At 43.7% G+C, this 17,781-nt stretch overlaps 2 protein-coding genes across 2 annotated transcripts in view; one reads left to right on the top strand and one right to left on the bottom strand.

The window, feature by feature from the left end:
• cpped1 (calcineurin-like phosphoesterase domain containing 1) overlaps positions 1 to 5,233 on the bottom strand; it is a 72,067-nt gene extending 66,834 nt beyond the window's left edge. The window contains exon 1 of the mRNA XM_083786941.1: positions 5,118 to 5,233. The gene's annotated coding sequence lies outside the window, so the exon portion shown is untranslated. The remainder of the gene's footprint in view (positions 1 to 5,117) is intronic.
• shisa9a (shisa family member 9a) lies at positions 494 to 1,003 on the top strand (the record flags this gene model as incomplete). Its single annotated transcript, XM_083787601.1, has 1 exon — positions 494 to 1,003. One exon carries the CDS (start codon positions 494 to 496, stop codon positions 1,001 to 1,003), a length of 510 nt encoding a protein of 169 aa, XP_083643727.1.
• Positions 5,234 to 17,781: the final 12,548 nt, after the last annotated feature.

Genomic DNA, 17,781 nt, shown 5'->3' with positions numbered 1-17,781 from the left:
CTCTCTCTCTCTCTCTCTCTCTCTCTCTCTCTCTCTCTCTCTCTCTCTCTCTGCGCGCACCCCTGATTATTTTATGCGCTCTCTCGTCGTTGGTGCGGTTTACTTCTGCCTCTACTGTCGGTCGTGCGCAAGAGCGCGCCGATGGATAGAAGTGATACACTTCACTCAAAATTGGAGACTATAATGCGTTTTTGAAAGGACATATAGCCTACATAGGCGCACGATTCGGGAATGCGCAGTCACTTGGCAAACGGTAATTGAGGTAACAGCAACAGTTTATTGCATGAAAAGTCGACCCAATGCTTGGTATAATTGTACGTCTTTGGATGAGGACACGTTATTCGTGAAGATGCTTATCTCCGCGGATGGCGGTGCGCTGCCGTTTGGACGCATGTTTCTGGACTTTTCATAATATCTACGCGGTTGCGCTAATCTTTCCTCCGAGTCCTTTCCCTTTCTTTCCGCGCGAAGTTGAACGGGGGAAGAGAGCACAATGAGAGGGAAATACTTTCTCCTCGGCTACTTGTTGGTCAAAGTTATGGCCCTCGTGTGCAAGGCTGACGGCGAGCCGGGGCTACTAGGCGGATTCGTCATGATCGCCACCTCCAACGGCTCCAGGGAGGAGGAGAGCGTGGAGGAGGACGTCGAGGACAAATGTCGGGGCTACTACGACGTGATGGGTCAGTGGGATCCGCCGTTCATCTGCAAGACGGGGAACTATCTGTACTGCTGCGGCACCTGTGGCTTCCGCTTCTGCTGCTCCATCAAGCGCTCGCGGCTGGATCAGAGCATCTGTAAGAACTACGACACCCCGGTGTGGATGAAGACCGGACAAACTCCCTTCAAGAAGATCAAACAAATGCACGACACCACCAAAGACAAAACGAACTTGATCGTTTATATCATATGTGGAGTAGTGGCCGTCATGGCCCTCGTGGGGATTTTCACTAAACTGGGTCTGGAAAAGGCTCACCGCCCCCAGAGAGAGAATATGTCCAGGTGAGAGTCTCTATCCCTCTCCCTTCCTCCACCCCTCCCGTATAGCTCCCTCAGTAGTAGTAGTACAGTAGCCTGCCCTACAGTATTGCACTGGCTGCAATCTGATGATACGTGGTGTTCTGTTGTTCATACCCACACAGAAATATAGAATTACTGAATTAAATGGGGCTATTACAGGCTGGCAACAATAAGTGACACCATTACCATTAAACATGAAACCAAGTCTGCACAATTTGTGTCATCCTGTCAATGGCTGGGTGCAGTGTTACAAAATTATAGACAGGCTTGTTTCCAAAACACCAGGACATAATAAACATTACCTATAAATAGAGGTTGCTCTGAAATGTTAGCCTATTCTATTAGAAAAGCTGTCTCGTCAATTATCCGAGTTTTTCAAATTTCAATTTCAAATTTTCAAATTTCAAATAGTCATACTGGAATGCAACTACTTGCGTATAGGCTAATCTATAATTATTCAATATGAAAATGGCCATGATATCCATAATAATTACAGCACAAGGAGGACCAGATCTCGCCATAACGGGGGAATCCCAATATTTCCCACTTTGTGACACAAGCCAGACAGTAAAGGAGATGCTGCATGGGAAGCAGTGCAGACCTGCTGAATAATTCAACTAAGCAAGATAAGCACAATTCTCACTGTCTGTATTGCTGCCTATATTACTAACAAATATCTCCCTCCTTATCTTTTCTTTCTCTATTCTGTCTCCCGTTCACTGTATCTCCCTCTCCTCTTTCTGACTATCTCCCTCGCTCCATTGTTTCTTTCTGATCTCTTTCATCACCCTCCCCACATTATCTTTCTATTTCTCCCCCTCCCCTTCTCTCTGTATTGTTCACAGGGCCGTTGCCAGCGTGCTGCAGGGTGGCTGCCCAGGTGAGCAATTTTGGGGGGAAATGACGAAAAGGCAGAGGAGGGAGGGGATGTATGGCAGCTCAGTGTTACTTTCTGGGGACGTCCATTTATTTTGTATAAAGCATTTTATGTGTATATCTGCATGGGTACCTGATGGTCCAATGTTGGTCCAATGTCTGTATGAATTGTGCATAACATAGATTTGTGGGGCTGCAGTGGAAAGTGGAGAGTTAGGGGAAAACTGCCTATAGAATCTGGAGTGTTCTTTCTTTGTGTAATGGAAGCGGTTCCCATGTTTCCATCAAGTCACATGGCATTGATGTCATGTCACAGATTAACGGCCCAAAACGGAATTGACAGCATAAGGATTAGTGTCTGAATGCTTCCCTTGGTCTCCTCTTCCTCTGGAGAGAAAACACTGAACGTCAATCAAGGGTTTCTCAACCACATGGGCAGGGCAATTGTTCTGTTCTCTAACACCTTCAATAGAGGCTTTGGGGGGATGTGGCCAACGTCATGCATGGTACAAGCAGGTCTCAGTAAACCCGTCGAGAGCCACTGAAAGATCAGCTGGTGCTGTATAGTCTTCTCCCTGTGGAAATACAAGACAAGTGTGTTCATCTCTTTCTCTTAGTCATTGAACCCTATAGTCAAGAAACGGTATGAAACGGTGAACAGTCACATAAGTGCAGTGCAAAGAGAACAAAGTGCTTCAAAGACACTATAGGACACAAGTAAACATCAAACCTATACATCTGTCTAAACAACATGCTATCTTTAGCCTAAGTGGACCATAAACATACAGTACAGAGTACAGCACCATGCATTCTATGCAGGCTTTCGCTGTTTGTTTCAAATGTCAGCATGGTTTTTTATCTCACACTGGCCAGATATCCCACAGTTTCATAATGGCAGAAAAGCGAAGAGGAGATACGCCGCCTCCCTTCAGAGCTCTTCAAATTCAGCGGTTATTCAACGTTTTATTTCAGTCCATGCCCACATAAAGATGAGGAAAGAGAGAGACATGGCAGAGAGAGAGAGAGGTAGAGAGAGGTAGAGAGGTAGAGAGAGAGAGACAGACAGACAGACAGACAGACAGAGAGGGGAAGAGGGGGAGAGAGAGAGAGAGAGAGAGAGAGAGGTGGGAAGAACATGGTAAAATACAGAGCTGTGAATGCCAGCTATTTCTGTTTGCGTCCCGTGGGCTACAGTGGTAATGTTCTGGTTAGGCTTTATATTTTCTCACACAAAAAAAGATCAAACAACTCAGAACACACATTATGTGTATATATACATTCATGGAAATATAAATAAAAGGGGGTAAAGAAATCAGGCAAGTTTTAACACATGCATACTAACTCAAGGCTTATGGACACACGTATACGCATGTATACACACCGACACGCACATGCATGGACATGCACACGCACACACACACACACACACACACACACACACACACACACACACACACACACACACACACACACACACACACACACACACACACACACACACACACACACACACACACACACACACACACACACACACAGTATAATCATCTCAGGCAGTACAAAGTGTTCAGATCCTATACCAAGATTGCATCACCCTCACCCCCTTGCTTTTCTTTGTTGCTTTCTCGTGTGCTCATTTCCCCCAACATGGCAACAGATAACACAATAAATACAGAGCAAAAGGTAAAATATGCTTTAAAAATGATGTATTTTCATCTTTTGAGTGCATTTTGTCTGAAGGAGATTTGGAGTATAATTCCCCCGGACTGCAGTCAAATCTCTTGGCAGTTGGCACCTTGTGTAATTTAGGGTTGTGTTGACGAAGACAGTGACTTGTGAGTACAATCATTTGACATAATTCCGCTCCATTGTGCGATACACGGCAAACAAGGGTAATCACATCATTGTGTCTCAAAATAAGCCAAGTCTCCTATTCCTCTACGCCTGCACTCAAGACAGTATCGTAAGGTAAAGTGAGACAAACTTATAGTTAAAGTTATCTGTGTTTGCCGTGTGGCCGGATTATAAGTATGGACATGCCCTTCAGCGCAAACTGGCGTTGTTAGGCAGTGGTTGATGTCAGCACAACTTGCTGAGAGAGCTTGATCAGTGAGAGAGAGAGAGAGAGAGAGAGTAAGAGATGAAGGATAGAGGTTTTGTGTGTGACGTTAGACCAGAGCTCGATCAGCAAAAGAAACAGAGAGAGAGGGGGAGAAGACACTCAAATTCACCTATGGAAATAACCTGATATAATTGCTGATAAAAGTGATGATCTTTCATGTTTAGTTATCAATGGAAGCATAAATAGCAAACTATCAATATTGGTATTGGCCAGTGTTTCTCTAGTCAATATTGGCCCATAGTTCTCCATTTCTGCTCATTTCAGTGTTTATCAGAGCTCTGGGGAACGAGGGTTACTATCACCGATTGTCTGAAATGTATAATGGTAGATGATACAGCAGCATTTCCATATTGATTATGCTGGTAGAGAAGAGATGAGGTAACCTTGTTAAGCATGAAGCACTCTGAATACATCCACTGACTGATGGTATCATCAGCATTATCATGAAAGCAGATCTCATGAGAAGAGGGGAGGAAAGGTTGTGTTCAACAGCAGTGTTCATTTTTGATACGCAGGTTAGGGTTGTTTCTCCGTGTTAGAAAATCAAAGGGCCGTGGTTGATTTTGTTTTCTGCATGAGGAGCTGTTAAAAAAATATATCATTCATGCATTCTGTTGTTCTGCCCATTCCTGCCATGCAGATATATTATGTGGACATTTAGTTTCAATGCAGTTGTTGGGCCGTCCTTCTGGGGTTTTTATTTTGATATATTTTGTTGTGCTTGTTTTGAGTTGAAATGGTGCCATAGCCCTTTTTTGTCCAGCAGCACAAACATGATCCAATAAATAAGGTCTATCCTAAAGTTATCCAGCTAGGGGAATTGAAGAGAAGAGAAGAGAAGAGAAGAGAAGAGAAGAGAAGAGAAGAGAAGAGAAGAGAAGAGAAGAGAAGAGAAGAGAAGAGAAGAGAAGAGAAGAGAAGAGAAGAGAAGAGAAGAGAAGAGAAGAGAAGAGAAGAGAAGAGAGTAGGACTCTCTTCACCTATATGACAACCAGGAAGGACAACTCTGTGGAATAGTAATTATTACCACCGATGTGGAACCTGCCCAAACCCAACCCTCTAATCCCAGAGTTTGTGGGTAATCATGTGGAATGTTATTAACCTCTATGATCTGACAGGATCCTCCTGGGAGCCCTCTGATTGGTTTACAGGTACCCTCCATTGGCCAAGGAGGCGATTCATCACACAGAGAGAGAAAGAGGTTGAGAGAGGAAAGAGGGACACGCTATTGTTGTGCTAAGAGATTGACAGAATATAAATAGAATGAGAGAGGCAGGTTAGTATTTCATAGAGAGCGCTGCCTGTGGGAAGGATATACAGTAAGTAAGAGGTGGAGAAGAGAAGTAATTACAGTGTAAAGACCAATGCTGGGGTGAATGGGAACACTGCACGTGTGCGCACACTCACGCAGCAAGCATGCGTGTGTGCACAATCTCACACACACACACACACACACACACACACACACACACACACACACACACACACACACACACACACACACACACACACACACACACACACACACACACACACACACACCAGCAGAAGCAGAGTTTGCTCAGGTGTAGTGAACGGATGTTCTATTTTAAGTGCAAAAGGCGTATTGATTATAGCTTATGGCGAGATTGCCCTATCACCAACATCTGTGAATCAGGTCTGGCTGGAAGCCTCCCCTGGCTTATATAGGAGGTGGAAATCCCTTTGGGACTCCTGTGACTGCCACACATGAAGAAAAAAAAACCTATTTATGTGTCTGTGAAGCAAACAAGGAAGACCCCAGCTGCTATAGCATTCATATTAATTTGCAATTCATATTCACATTTTTGCTTGATGCAATGTTTACTGAAGCGTAGCGGAACAACTAGTAGAGCCTCGGTTCCCGGCATCTAGGTTTCTCTGCATGATGAAAACCCTCAACCCTCATCACATATCGCTCACAGAACATTATCAATTAGTAATACAAACCAAATTGAATGATGTGGATGCACATGGCAACAGCGTGGCTCCAATGTGCATCTTGGATTTCATCCTGCAAGCCTGTGACACACACAGATCCCTATCTGAAAATACAGGATTTGTGTTGTTAAAATGTTTCAAAAGTATTCACAATTGCAGGTTTTTTTAATAGCTAATCTACAAACTCACAACAGCATGTGAACTTGTAGATATGAATTATTGTGGTTAAACTAATGTTAAACCAAACTAATGTTAAACCTATATTGACTAATGTAGCTGGGGACCCCCTGGAATCTCCTCAAGGACCCCAGGCAGCATGATCCCTATGGTGCCACTCTGTAAAAAGAGATGATGTTTTGTTAGGACTCTGTATATACGGTATAGGAGCTTCACTATGACGCTGTCCTTCGTGTCCAATGATGACACTTGCTCCATGCAGGGGGCAGAAGGGCCACAGGGGTGTTGGACTGACGCTTGGAGGCCAAAGCGAGAGTCACACAAACAGAATAGTTGAGCCTCCCACCACCAACCGGGGCCACCAGGCATGTTGGTCTCAAAACCAAGAGACTCCATGTTGGAATCCTTAAGAGACAAGAATGCTGTGGCGATGTGCTTTCAGAATCAAAGAGCACAGAGACACAAAGGACGGGGAGAATGGAGACAGAGAAGAGAGACAGAGACAGAGAGATACAGAGCGGGGGATGAAAGAGAAGGAACAAGAGAGTTGGAGGAAGAAGAGGGGTAGAACAAGAGGAAGAGAGAGTAGGGGTGCAGTGACAGTCATTACAATGTCAGCAGGCCACGGATATTCCTGGTTACATTGAGGCTAGCCTCGATACCCAGGCTTTCATTTCGTCTGCGCGAAAGATGAAAGCCTGGAAAAAGCCGTGGGCTGAACCAGTCTAAAAGTGGGAGTCAACCCTTCCGGGTGGGCGTCGCTCTAAATGATGTGACGTAGCGCTGCACTAGGGGGGAGAGGAGGGGCCGGGGGTGACGGACAGATCGATGAGATCCAATCAGGGTGCGCGCATTTCTGAGGCGCGACCCTCCCATCTAGGCCAGAAATGCTTAGGTCAGGCTACATTGAGGCTGACTGGAGCAAAGCTTTACTGTCTGAAGGACAGTAGAGCTTTGGTTTCTTTCTCTAGTACAATTTTGTTTCAAACGCACAATGGACGAGCGAGTTGGCCACTTGGCCATGTGATTCTTATTCAACTTAAAAGTGCAGTATACATTTTAAAAAGTAGCACTCATTGGAATGCAAATCTCTGCTAGGACGAATGTTGTGTTGTCAATTGTCATCATGTTTATTTGTTGTTAGCCAGCTCATATGTGGCCTTGAATTGAACGCCCCTCTCTCTCTCTCTCTCTCTCTCTCTGCTTGTAGTAGATCCCATGATGGATGGAGAGTGCATGTTAGTTCCACTCCATATCTTTTCAGACACATATCCCATAACCTGGATCTAACCTGCAATTAGAAATTCACAAGGTTGACATAGTCGTCATTGACCAGCTGGCTGTTTGAAATGTCACGCTGATCAGTCTGATACACACAAATGTGCATTCTGAAAAATCTTGATCACATGACCCCAGAGATAATATGTATAATATGTCAGTTTTGGACGACATCTGTAGGACTAGTAGCAAAAAGTGCGTTTTAAAGAAACAGAAAATATAATCTGGCACAAACAGGGCCTGTAAATTCCATCATGATCCAAGGAATCCAAGGAAAAAAGAGGCGCCACCATGAGGACGGACGGATGGACATGTTAGTATGGATGAGGTGAAACGTATTAGTCTCGGTCACGAGATGCATTTGAATACTTGCAGTAGGCTATAGTCTGAGGTAACAAATACTACAGGCATGCGTTGTTGAGAATGACAGGTCTATTGGACAAAGCAGAATTAGTTCTGAAGAGGCTTCTGCGAATGCAGTTATCTGGTGAATAACTGCTGTTTTATGGATTATTGCAAAGGTTTGCAGTTTGTTGTGAGATGCCAATTATTTGTGCCTTTACTACTACCTTTCTTCTGTGAACCGTAGGAGAGCACTAGTTTGAGAAAAGTGACATACAATTCTGTATCATGACTCAATTTGAATTTACCACTAGACTTAATTACCTCTCGTGCCGTTATAATCTTTCTAAACATGCAAAGATGGTAAGGATGACATTTTAATTAGGTATTGCTTCTGAGACTACTGGCATGAAGAAAAGCAATGTCTGCAAGACTGTGACACTACTACTATTGTCTGAGTGCGTGTGTGTGCATGAGTGTGTGACTCAGCGTGAGTGTGCGCGCGTGCATACGAGTTGGGACTTCAATTGGGAAAATATTCAGGTTAGGATATTATTATCCATTACCCATTATCCCTACCTGGACAATGGGTGGAAAAAGAAAAAAAAGCAATTAAAAACTAAATTTCCGTCCTAAAATGTTGATGTCCTCAAAAACCTTTTTTAGAGTGCTGCATTTGGCTTGCTATAAAAGGTTGAAAACCAGAAATAATATCTATGACCCATTAGGAACACATCCAATATGGCCACCTCAATATTGGCCCCAATCAGAAAATAGCTGGGAACCAGCTGGGCTAGAAATTCAAACTTGGTGTCTATTTAATGGTTTCAGGGCATGAGAAACTCAATGGAATGCTTATCTTTATGATTGGGTGTGTCTGGACATTTAACACAACTTTTGCCGGGGAATTCTTCAAAAATAATGGCGCTTTAGTGCCAGCAGATTTACTCTGAAAAGACCCGCCTTCCGATACCCCCCAAAACCGGGAGGCATAATCTTCCGTTCTTACCTCACTCTGTCACAAATAAGGTCTCTGGGGAGAAAAATAATAAAAAATATTATTTTTATATATATTTATATATATAAAATATATATAATATAATATATATATTTTATATTTTTTAATTACTGGATTAAATTAAATGAAAGAAAGACAGATTTTCACCTTCTGGCAGAGGTGGAATTTTGAAATTATAACGGATTCTCGATTCTTAGATTAGGCTAATTTGTATAGTCCTAAAGATTAAGTTGTTGGGTGCAGTTGTCAATGTAAAACTCATTTCCGGGTAGTGTCCATCTTGGAAATATGCAAATTAAAGGTCCAGACACCCCATTCAGAAAGATACTGTAAGTATTTCATTGAGTTTCTCATGCGCTGAAACCATGAAATATGTTGCATTTCTAGCCCATCTGGTCGCCAAAGCTATTTTCTGATAGGGGCCAATATGGCAGCCATATTGCAATGGATTTCCAGCAGAAAGTTGACCGGTTTAGAGGTTGTGTTCCTACTGGGTCATAGATATTATTTCTGGTGGAAAACCTTCAGGGCAAATGCAGCACACACCCCTTTGCCCCCTGGGTAATGTGTGTGTGTGTGTGTGTGTGTGTGTGTGTGTGTGTGTGTGTGTGTGTGTGTGTGTGTGTGTGTGTGTGGCACAGGAAAGTGTTTGATGTATATGGGGATATGTGTAAGTTGCATGTACGCATGTGTCATTGTCCGTTGCATACAAGCATGCAGGCATGCCAAGTAGGCTCCTGTCAATTGCACGCCTGCAACGCTGAGCCAGTCCTTCGTTAAAAACTAGGTGACTATGTGACCTCGTCTTCCTGCGCTGTCATCCGACCCTCCGTGTGTCACATCACATTGCGGAGTGGCCGGACAGATGCGAGGGGGGGGATGGGGGGATGGGGGGGGGGGGGGAACTGGCAGGCGGTGTCTCTCTCCACCAGAGCCAGAGAGCAGTGAGTTAGTTACATCTCCGGGGATTTGGTCACAGTCATGACTCGTGACCCCTTTCCAAACTCAACTTTGCAGTGTTACATTTTACATTTGAGAGTTTTCAGAAGAAGATACAATGTGACTTATACAGTATCACCAAAGTTCAAACTGGCAGGTAGATGAGCTGAATTAGCAGCCCTGGGGTGATCTCAAGCCATGCATCTTATAAGACAAGCCTGTATTCACATTGACCAGCTGTAGACATGCACTCTGTTTTGGGCACAGAGGGAGACTAAGCAATGTGCCCTAAGAGGAGTCACCAGCCACTTAATTTCACCTGACAATAAGGAGTTTCATGGAGGGGTAGTAGTAATAGTTCTTCTCCTTGCTGAACAAGCACCTTGACCATCCCTTAGGAGTTGCTAGTGCAGTGACAGAGATTGCCCTTTCTGCCCGGCTTCCCACATTCAATCATGGCCAATTGTGTTCATGGAAACACCTGGCCAAACCAGAGGCATGATTAGAATCGCCAGTGCCGGTTGTGAGCAGTAACTTTACCCTGCAGCCCCCCAAGGGCCATTCACTCTTTTTAGCAATTCCTGAGCAAGAACTGTGTGTAATATTTGTTGATATGTATTCACAGTCATGGCCATTTCGTAAGGAAGCATTGTTATTGCTACAATGCTAAACACTAGTGGAGTGGGTCACATACTGTACTGTACTTCCGAAGACGTATGTGACCCGGCCACTCATTCAAATTCAGTCTGATTTAGCTGAAAACATATCTTGTGTGATAGCCACTATATGGGAAAACAATACATAATTGTATGAGAGCTTTCTTGTCATCTTATAAGCTGTCCCTACGTACCAATGAGTACGTAAGTAAGTAAATTATGAACGCTGGGACTTTGTTTTACTGTAATCCTATAAAAATGAACAAAACTGTCAGTCCATCCGTCTGTCCTCATCACGATTTCTCAATCTGAACTTGCACATGGACATTGACCTTTGCAGGGAGCAAGGAAGTCGATTTATTTTTACAAATGTTCACTGTTAATTAGCATTTTTGCCACGGGGTCTATATAGTTGCAGAGGGCCGACATGTTTCCATACCTTGGATGGATGGCAATGCCGTTGTTTTCATGGCATCTGTAGTCACTGTGGCGGTCCAAACATCCGGATGTATGGTGGGTGCTAAAGCGGGGGGGTAAAAAATCTCCAAATTAGTTCCAGTAACAGTTGAGTGAGTTCTGTAGTGTAAGTCCCATGTGGTCCCTCATGTTCAGACCAGCAAGACAGCACCTCCTGCTCCCTCTCTCTCTCTCTCTCTCTCTCTCTCTCTCTGTATCTCTCTCTCTCTCTCTAATTGTCTTAATGTGCGTCCTCTCGGCAGCCCAGGGACACCATTAGGTTCCTGTTTATGAGGGCTCCGGGGCTCCGGGGCTGCCCAGCCGGTTCACATCGACCAGCTGTAGACATGCTCTCTGTTTTAGGCACAGAGGGAGGCCAGGCAGACAAAGCAATGGCCCCCGAGAGGAGTAAGGAGCGGTTGAAGTGAGCATAAAGAGAGAATGTGGGACAGCAGGAGAGATGTCAGGTAAAGTGCAGGGAGGGAGGAGAGGCATAGAACATAATGAATAAATGAGAGAGAAGAGAGGTAGATGGAAAGTATGAGGGAGAGAAAGAGGGGGAGAGGCTAGAAGAGAGGAGAGTCTAACTCATGTTGATTAGGTGAACAAACGGTGCCAACACAAACATTAAATGCCATTAACAATAAAGAGACAATATGACGTAATGAGGGACAATATGATGCAATGGCGTTTTTAAAACAAACATTGAACTAAAAACAAACATTAAACCTGTATATACTGTAGGAGGGCTCTCAAAAATGGAGGTGAAAAGTGATTGGCCAGAATTTAATAATGTGTGTATGATGATAAGAGCGCCCCTCACTTCAGACGTAGTGTGGTTTTTTTAATATTCGTGTTGGGTAATACACACTACGTAACTTAATATATTACGTAATATATTACCGAAATACGGTAACTTGTAATATAATACATTACTTAACAAAATAATTGTAATATATATATATAATAATATATATATAATATAAAAATCTTTCTGTATTATACTGCATTACTTTCTGTATTACTTTCTGTCTGTCTGTCTCGTTGCCCGTAGCTCTGTCTTGTGACATTATGTGACAAGCAGAAGTTAAAGAAGAATTACTTATTTTCAATAATTTGTCATCAAATTATTTATTGGCGTCCATGAATTCAAGGAATACATTTAGCTCCTGTGTTAACTGTCCATAGCTGAGTAGGATGGGGTAGGTCTACGCCAGTAGCGTTTTCAGGAATTACATTTTGGGCAGGCAAGATGTGTCGTCCCGCCTGGCAGATGAGTACGCTACAAACTAAGGCTGAAAGGCATGCATTGGCATTCCAACGCGTGATTGAGGGTCACGCTCTATACGCGCAACGGCCAATCAGCTGCCCACGAATAGTTCTCAGGTCTGGTGTGTTTGTCCTCTTTCGTGTTGTCAAATGGATTTGGCTAGGCGGCCGTTTGGCCTCGCCTTATTGTAGATACGCCACTGGTCTACGCAATATATAATTTATAATTATGCTAAATATTTAATTCAATTTGAGCATTTTGAGCAAGTAATATGTAATAGTAATATTAATATATTACTCTTGCTCAGACAGTAATATGTAACACAATATATTACTTTAAAATTAAGGTAATAAGTAATAACAAATATATTCCAAATATAAAGTAATATACCCAACACTTGACAAAGTATATGGCTTAAGTGGTTAACACACCGGATTTCACAGTGTATTATAAACTATTTCAGCATGCAAGGTTATTCAAGGATAATCAGATGCACATTCCTCAGGCCTGTCATTGAATGTCATGGCAAACAGGCAAATGTTTGTGTTGACACTGACAGTAAAGTCAATCTCGTCTCTTCTGGTGGAAGAATGTTTACTAGTTGTTAAAAGGAACCATGTTGTGGTAAAATAAATGATTACCCTATAATCAACATCAAGCAATGCCCAGGCTGCCGGGAAAATATTTGTTTAGTCATATTTAGTCATAATGGCAAGGAGGAAATAATTGATCAGTGCAGCAAACGTGGTGGCCATGTTTGACATGCTGAGTAAATTCCACAGCGAGGTCGCACGCAGTTCAGAGCGCAGTTGCACTTCTGCTTGCACTGATTGGCCAGTTTTACTGTTATCATCCCTTGTGGTTAACAGTTATATCAACCCAGGGGGTTATCAGACATCCCTCTCCTCTTTCATCAATCCCCTCTCCCAGGGCAAAGAAAGGCTGAGTGATGGAAGATTATCACTGGCATTTATTGTTACCCAAGATTATCCAACCAAGGGTATAAGGCGTAACCATAGCCTTAACTGGCTATGGTTGACACTGCCAGTGTCGCTTCAGCATTTAATTCTGCAGCACCCATATGTGGTGGCCTATTTCCGGACATATTTATTGACATGCTTGAGTTCCTTTGGCAGCAAGGTTGCTTACAGTGACAGTTGAGTGTGTCTTGGCAGTTCGCACATTCTCTGTCGTTTCAACACTCCCCTCACCCATGGGGCAGGGAAAATAAAGGCTGGGAATGTGATTAAGAGAGATATGTCACCTCTTCCACCCACATTTCCTCTTGTTTGAATCTGAACATCCGACAGTACCATCATCACCCGATGAGTCCTTTAGCTTGGGTTGTCGGAAAAGAGATTAAATCCTCCAACATGGTGACGTGTCTCTCGTTAGCCACTGCTAATGACTCTCCAAATGTTCAACAGTAGTCCACTGTAGGTTTTAACATGTTTCTCGTCTGGTCTCGTTTCCTATCTGTTCTGTTCCCATACTGTATGTAATTTTCCATCTTGTCATAGTGATGCTGTAATGAAAGAGGCAGTGGGGATGGTGAATATCTTAACTTCTAATCAGCCAAATGCCGGCCTCTCATTTCACCTCCTCGTGAATATTAATCACTTCATTTACTCTTAGGAAGCCACATATCTCATTTGACAGGTAATTACGCATGATTGTGTGTGATGTGTTGTGTGCGGACAATTGTGTACGTGTGTGTGCACATCACTTGACAAATGTGTTTGCATGCGTGTGCATGCGTGTGCATGAGTGCATTTCTAAACATGCACTTGCTAGCCCCTTCACTTCTTCAAGCGCTCGCTTGGAACAGGCCTGCACACGTGCGCACATATCGTCGAGGGCATCACTCCAATATCGCATCCATCCATCTCCATTTATTTCGGTCTCATTCACAGTTGACTCCCAGTAATGATACCACCAGTCGGTTTAAGCAGACACGCCTCCCATCTGTATATTGGAACAGGTGCTTTGTAATTATAATTAACTGCTACACTGACTTCCTCCAAATCGATCGTTCAGATTAATGACTTGAGCCTTTTTCAAATATTGGTGCTATTCCCCCCTAATGTAATTCCTACTAAAAAGTCAAAGTCATCCATACGAAACATAATGAAAGCTTGTAAACATTAAGTTTCAAAGTCGATGGCTTGGCTGCAGTCAAGAGTTGCACATTTCACGTCGCTGGCAAAAGGATGTGGATAATTACGCACTCTAATGATAAGAAAAGCCTGTGTGGACGTGTTTACGTTGCCCTCAAGAGGGCTACTGAAATACAGTAGTATAGTGTTCCTTTATAGCTGTAACAGTCTCACTGTCAGAGATAGTGGACCGAGCCAAATCTCCAAGCACTATTATACATCTATTTAACCCCCCCGCACCCCCCCCCCCCCCACCACCACACACACACACCTCTTCAGCATGCAGCTGTGTAACACTGTAGGAAATCCCCTGTAATCCGCAGCCATTGTTGTACAGTTCCCCCTTTCACTCGGTTCCTAATAGGGAGGAAATACAGCCTTAATCTTCCGTTTTACATACAATATCAGTATATATTCTTGCAGCACTGCTGACAGTGTTTCACACTGCATTCAGTGGCAGTCAGTCACGGGCCCTGGCAGACTGTCCTCTTTCAGAGTTGCGTCAAAGCTGATTTTCCTGCCTGCCATCAGTATGTATAGAGCTGCGTCGCCGCGTGCTGGCCCTGGGCAGTCATTTCTCAACATACAAACGTGCTGTGAGGCCTTGGCTCGTATAAAGGGAACAGACTGTTTTCTGTGACACAAAGGCCAAAGCAACAGACTCGTCTCCCCGACGCCAAAAGGTGTCAAAGGCCTTTACCCTTCACCACCAGTCAGTCAGTCTGTCCTCTCTATTCTCCGTTCCCTAACTCCTTTGCCTTGTGGAATACGTCGGCATGCAGGTCCCCCCCTCATTTCATTTCCCTTGAGAAGCGGGGTAATGCTCCTTGAGGCATGTGGGTGAGGAAAGCAGATTTCCTCAAAATGCCACCAGCAATGGCAAGACCCCACAGCAGAGAGAGAGAGAGAGAGAGAGAGGGAGGGAGGGAGAGAGAGGAAGAGAGAGAGAGCAGAGCCTCCACTGTGCCCCGCTTGTCTGCCTGTACCTCCCCTACATCCTCACTTGCCGTCACCCTCGACATGGGCCAGTTTCTTTGGGGGAGATGTTGTTTTTCTTTCCTTTCCCCTCTCTCTCTCTCTCTCTCTCTCTCTCTCTCTCTCTCTCTCTCTCTCTGCCTGAAGGTGTCAGTATGGCATGGCATGCTTTGCAGCCCTGCCCTGAGGACAGAAGGATATTGGCACTCCAGCCAACAATCGCTCCAACCCTCCCCTACACACACACACACACACAGTATGTGCTGGACATACAGTACGCAGCTTGGCTGCTCGACCACCCACCCACAACACTCTGTCTTATCTACACACACACTCCACACACCACACACATATGTACCCACCCCTGCTGGGAGCTGGCTGATGGATGTGGTGGTTGTACGGGGGCATGTGGCTGGGTGAAGTGCGTCACAATCCTAGGCTCTTGCTCCAACAGATCTACTGCCTGTCCACCTCATAGCTAGCTACCTACCAGACTGGAACGCCTAGGGAAGGGAAAAAAAACAGAAGAGAGAGAGAGAGAGAGAGAGAGATAGAGAGAGAGAGAGAGAGAGAGAGAGAGAGAGAGAGAGAGAGAGAGAGAGAATTAGCTGTTTTCCACTTTCCTATCTGCTTGCCTTGCTTGTGGGACCCGCTTTCGCTGTTGCTGGGATTTTCTTTCTTCCCTTCATCTTTGTTGGTTGTTATCTTTCCATCATTTTGTTTCCATTACTAGTCTGAATAGCTTCCAGCTCACTGCTGACGTTGAAGGTTTTACATTGTGGGGGTGGATCTCAAAAGGAAAATAATAATAATTACAAAAAAACTGTTATGAACTGTTTATGTTTAGTTGATGTGAAGGTGATTTGTTTACTTGACACATACTTCCCCAGTAATATATTTTCTATTGGTAGAGCCATTCTCTGTAATATTGACTGATGTATTTCAAGCGTCACAATTTCTCCGTGGTTGTTGCAAGGTCATTTGGAATGGACATCTTCACATGTAGCTATTCATGAGAAGCTTGGAGATTTGCTGGAAATGCACTCAGCTGTATAGCTTAGTACTGACTCAGAATCAGGAATGACACAGTTGGCATCTTTAACTGACTGGAATGATCTTGCTTGAAGGAGGGAGAATGCAGGTGGTGGTGGGGGGGGGGGGGGATTTCCCTCAAGGAAACGTTAGACATCTTTCTGTATTTCACCCCCATGTAACCTGCCATCTGAAATGAATGCAGACAGACAGATAGATACACAGCGGAATCAAAGTAGGGAGCCAAAGTGAGCACTCATTGAATATACAGAATGTACTGCCATGCAGGTCTTTCAGCCAACCTTGTTTTAAAGCTCAAAGTCATAACTGGATAAAAGCTTTGTCAAGTACTACTCGTTTTCTGTTCTATACCTCTGACCGCTGCCCCTGGGATGCCATGCCGCTGCTACTGTAGTAACCTCCATAGATATAAATACATATAGACACCGCATTGGTCACTGGAGTATCATATCATGGCATAATGCCACTGCAAGACATATGCCTGAGTCGGCTAAGTAGGTGAGACGCTTCTGTTTTATAATCACTGCTGTTATTATCTATGAAAGATATGGTGTAGGGAGAGAATTCAGCGAGTTATGGTGATTTCAGCACTTGCTTCCATAGATATTTGATGCATTGCTCCAAAGAGCAGTCAATGCAGTACGTGTAACGTTTATACAGTATGGCAACATTTACCAAATGCCCGTTCTCATTTTAAATGCATACCTTTTGCTATATTTATGTCTAGTGTACACACTACTCCTACTCCAGAATATAAATTTAGTATGGACAGGCGGAAACAAAGATTTCGTAATAAGACACCTACAATGGGACCTTCCCTTTTGAAAATACCAGTGATTAATTCAACAAGGATAATAAATTACCTGTAGGCATTGCTGATCTTTGTTGTCTATGGGCCTACTAGCTGCAGTTGTGCCTACATGCACAGGAGACAAGGTATTCATTTAGTGATTTGTAACAATTCAAGCAACCAGCTGCAGAGTAGTTCATGTTACAATGACACAATGCATGTCCAATTTCTGTAGCTTCTCCTTCATTTTCATTTGTGCATTTCATATACTGTATGCTAATTTGATATTTTATTTATTGTGTATTTTAATAATTATGTAATAAGGTGGGCAAAATAAGCTTCGGCTTCAGCGCATACCTCAACAACTGTTTTGTTTTTGTTTTTAAATGACAGAAATAAAATAAAACTAACTAACTAACTATCTATCTGAAACACTTTAGTCACACCATCGTGGGTCAGAACCTTGGCTGGAGTCTGACTATAGCTGTGCAGTTAAGTATGCTCCATGACTCATCATGTTAATTTAATTTACAGTATGTTGTTTCTATGCCCTTTCATTGGCTGCTGCATTTAGCCTTTTAATATATTTTAGTCAGATCACATGCAGCATCATAGCGGTGTGTGTGTGTGTGCGTGTGCGTGTGCGTGTGCGTGTGCGTGTGCGTGTGCGTGTGTGTGTGTGTGTGTGTGTGTGTGT

The sequence above is a fragment of the Protomyctophum parallelum genome, assembly GCF_964188405.1.
Source record: "Protomyctophum parallelum genome assembly, chromosome: 17".
Lineage (NCBI taxonomy): Eukaryota > Metazoa > Chordata > Actinopteri > Myctophiformes > Myctophidae > Protomyctophum > Protomyctophum parallelum.
Note: the sequence above shows the minus strand (reverse complement) of the source record. Positions and strands in the feature narration are given on the sequence as shown.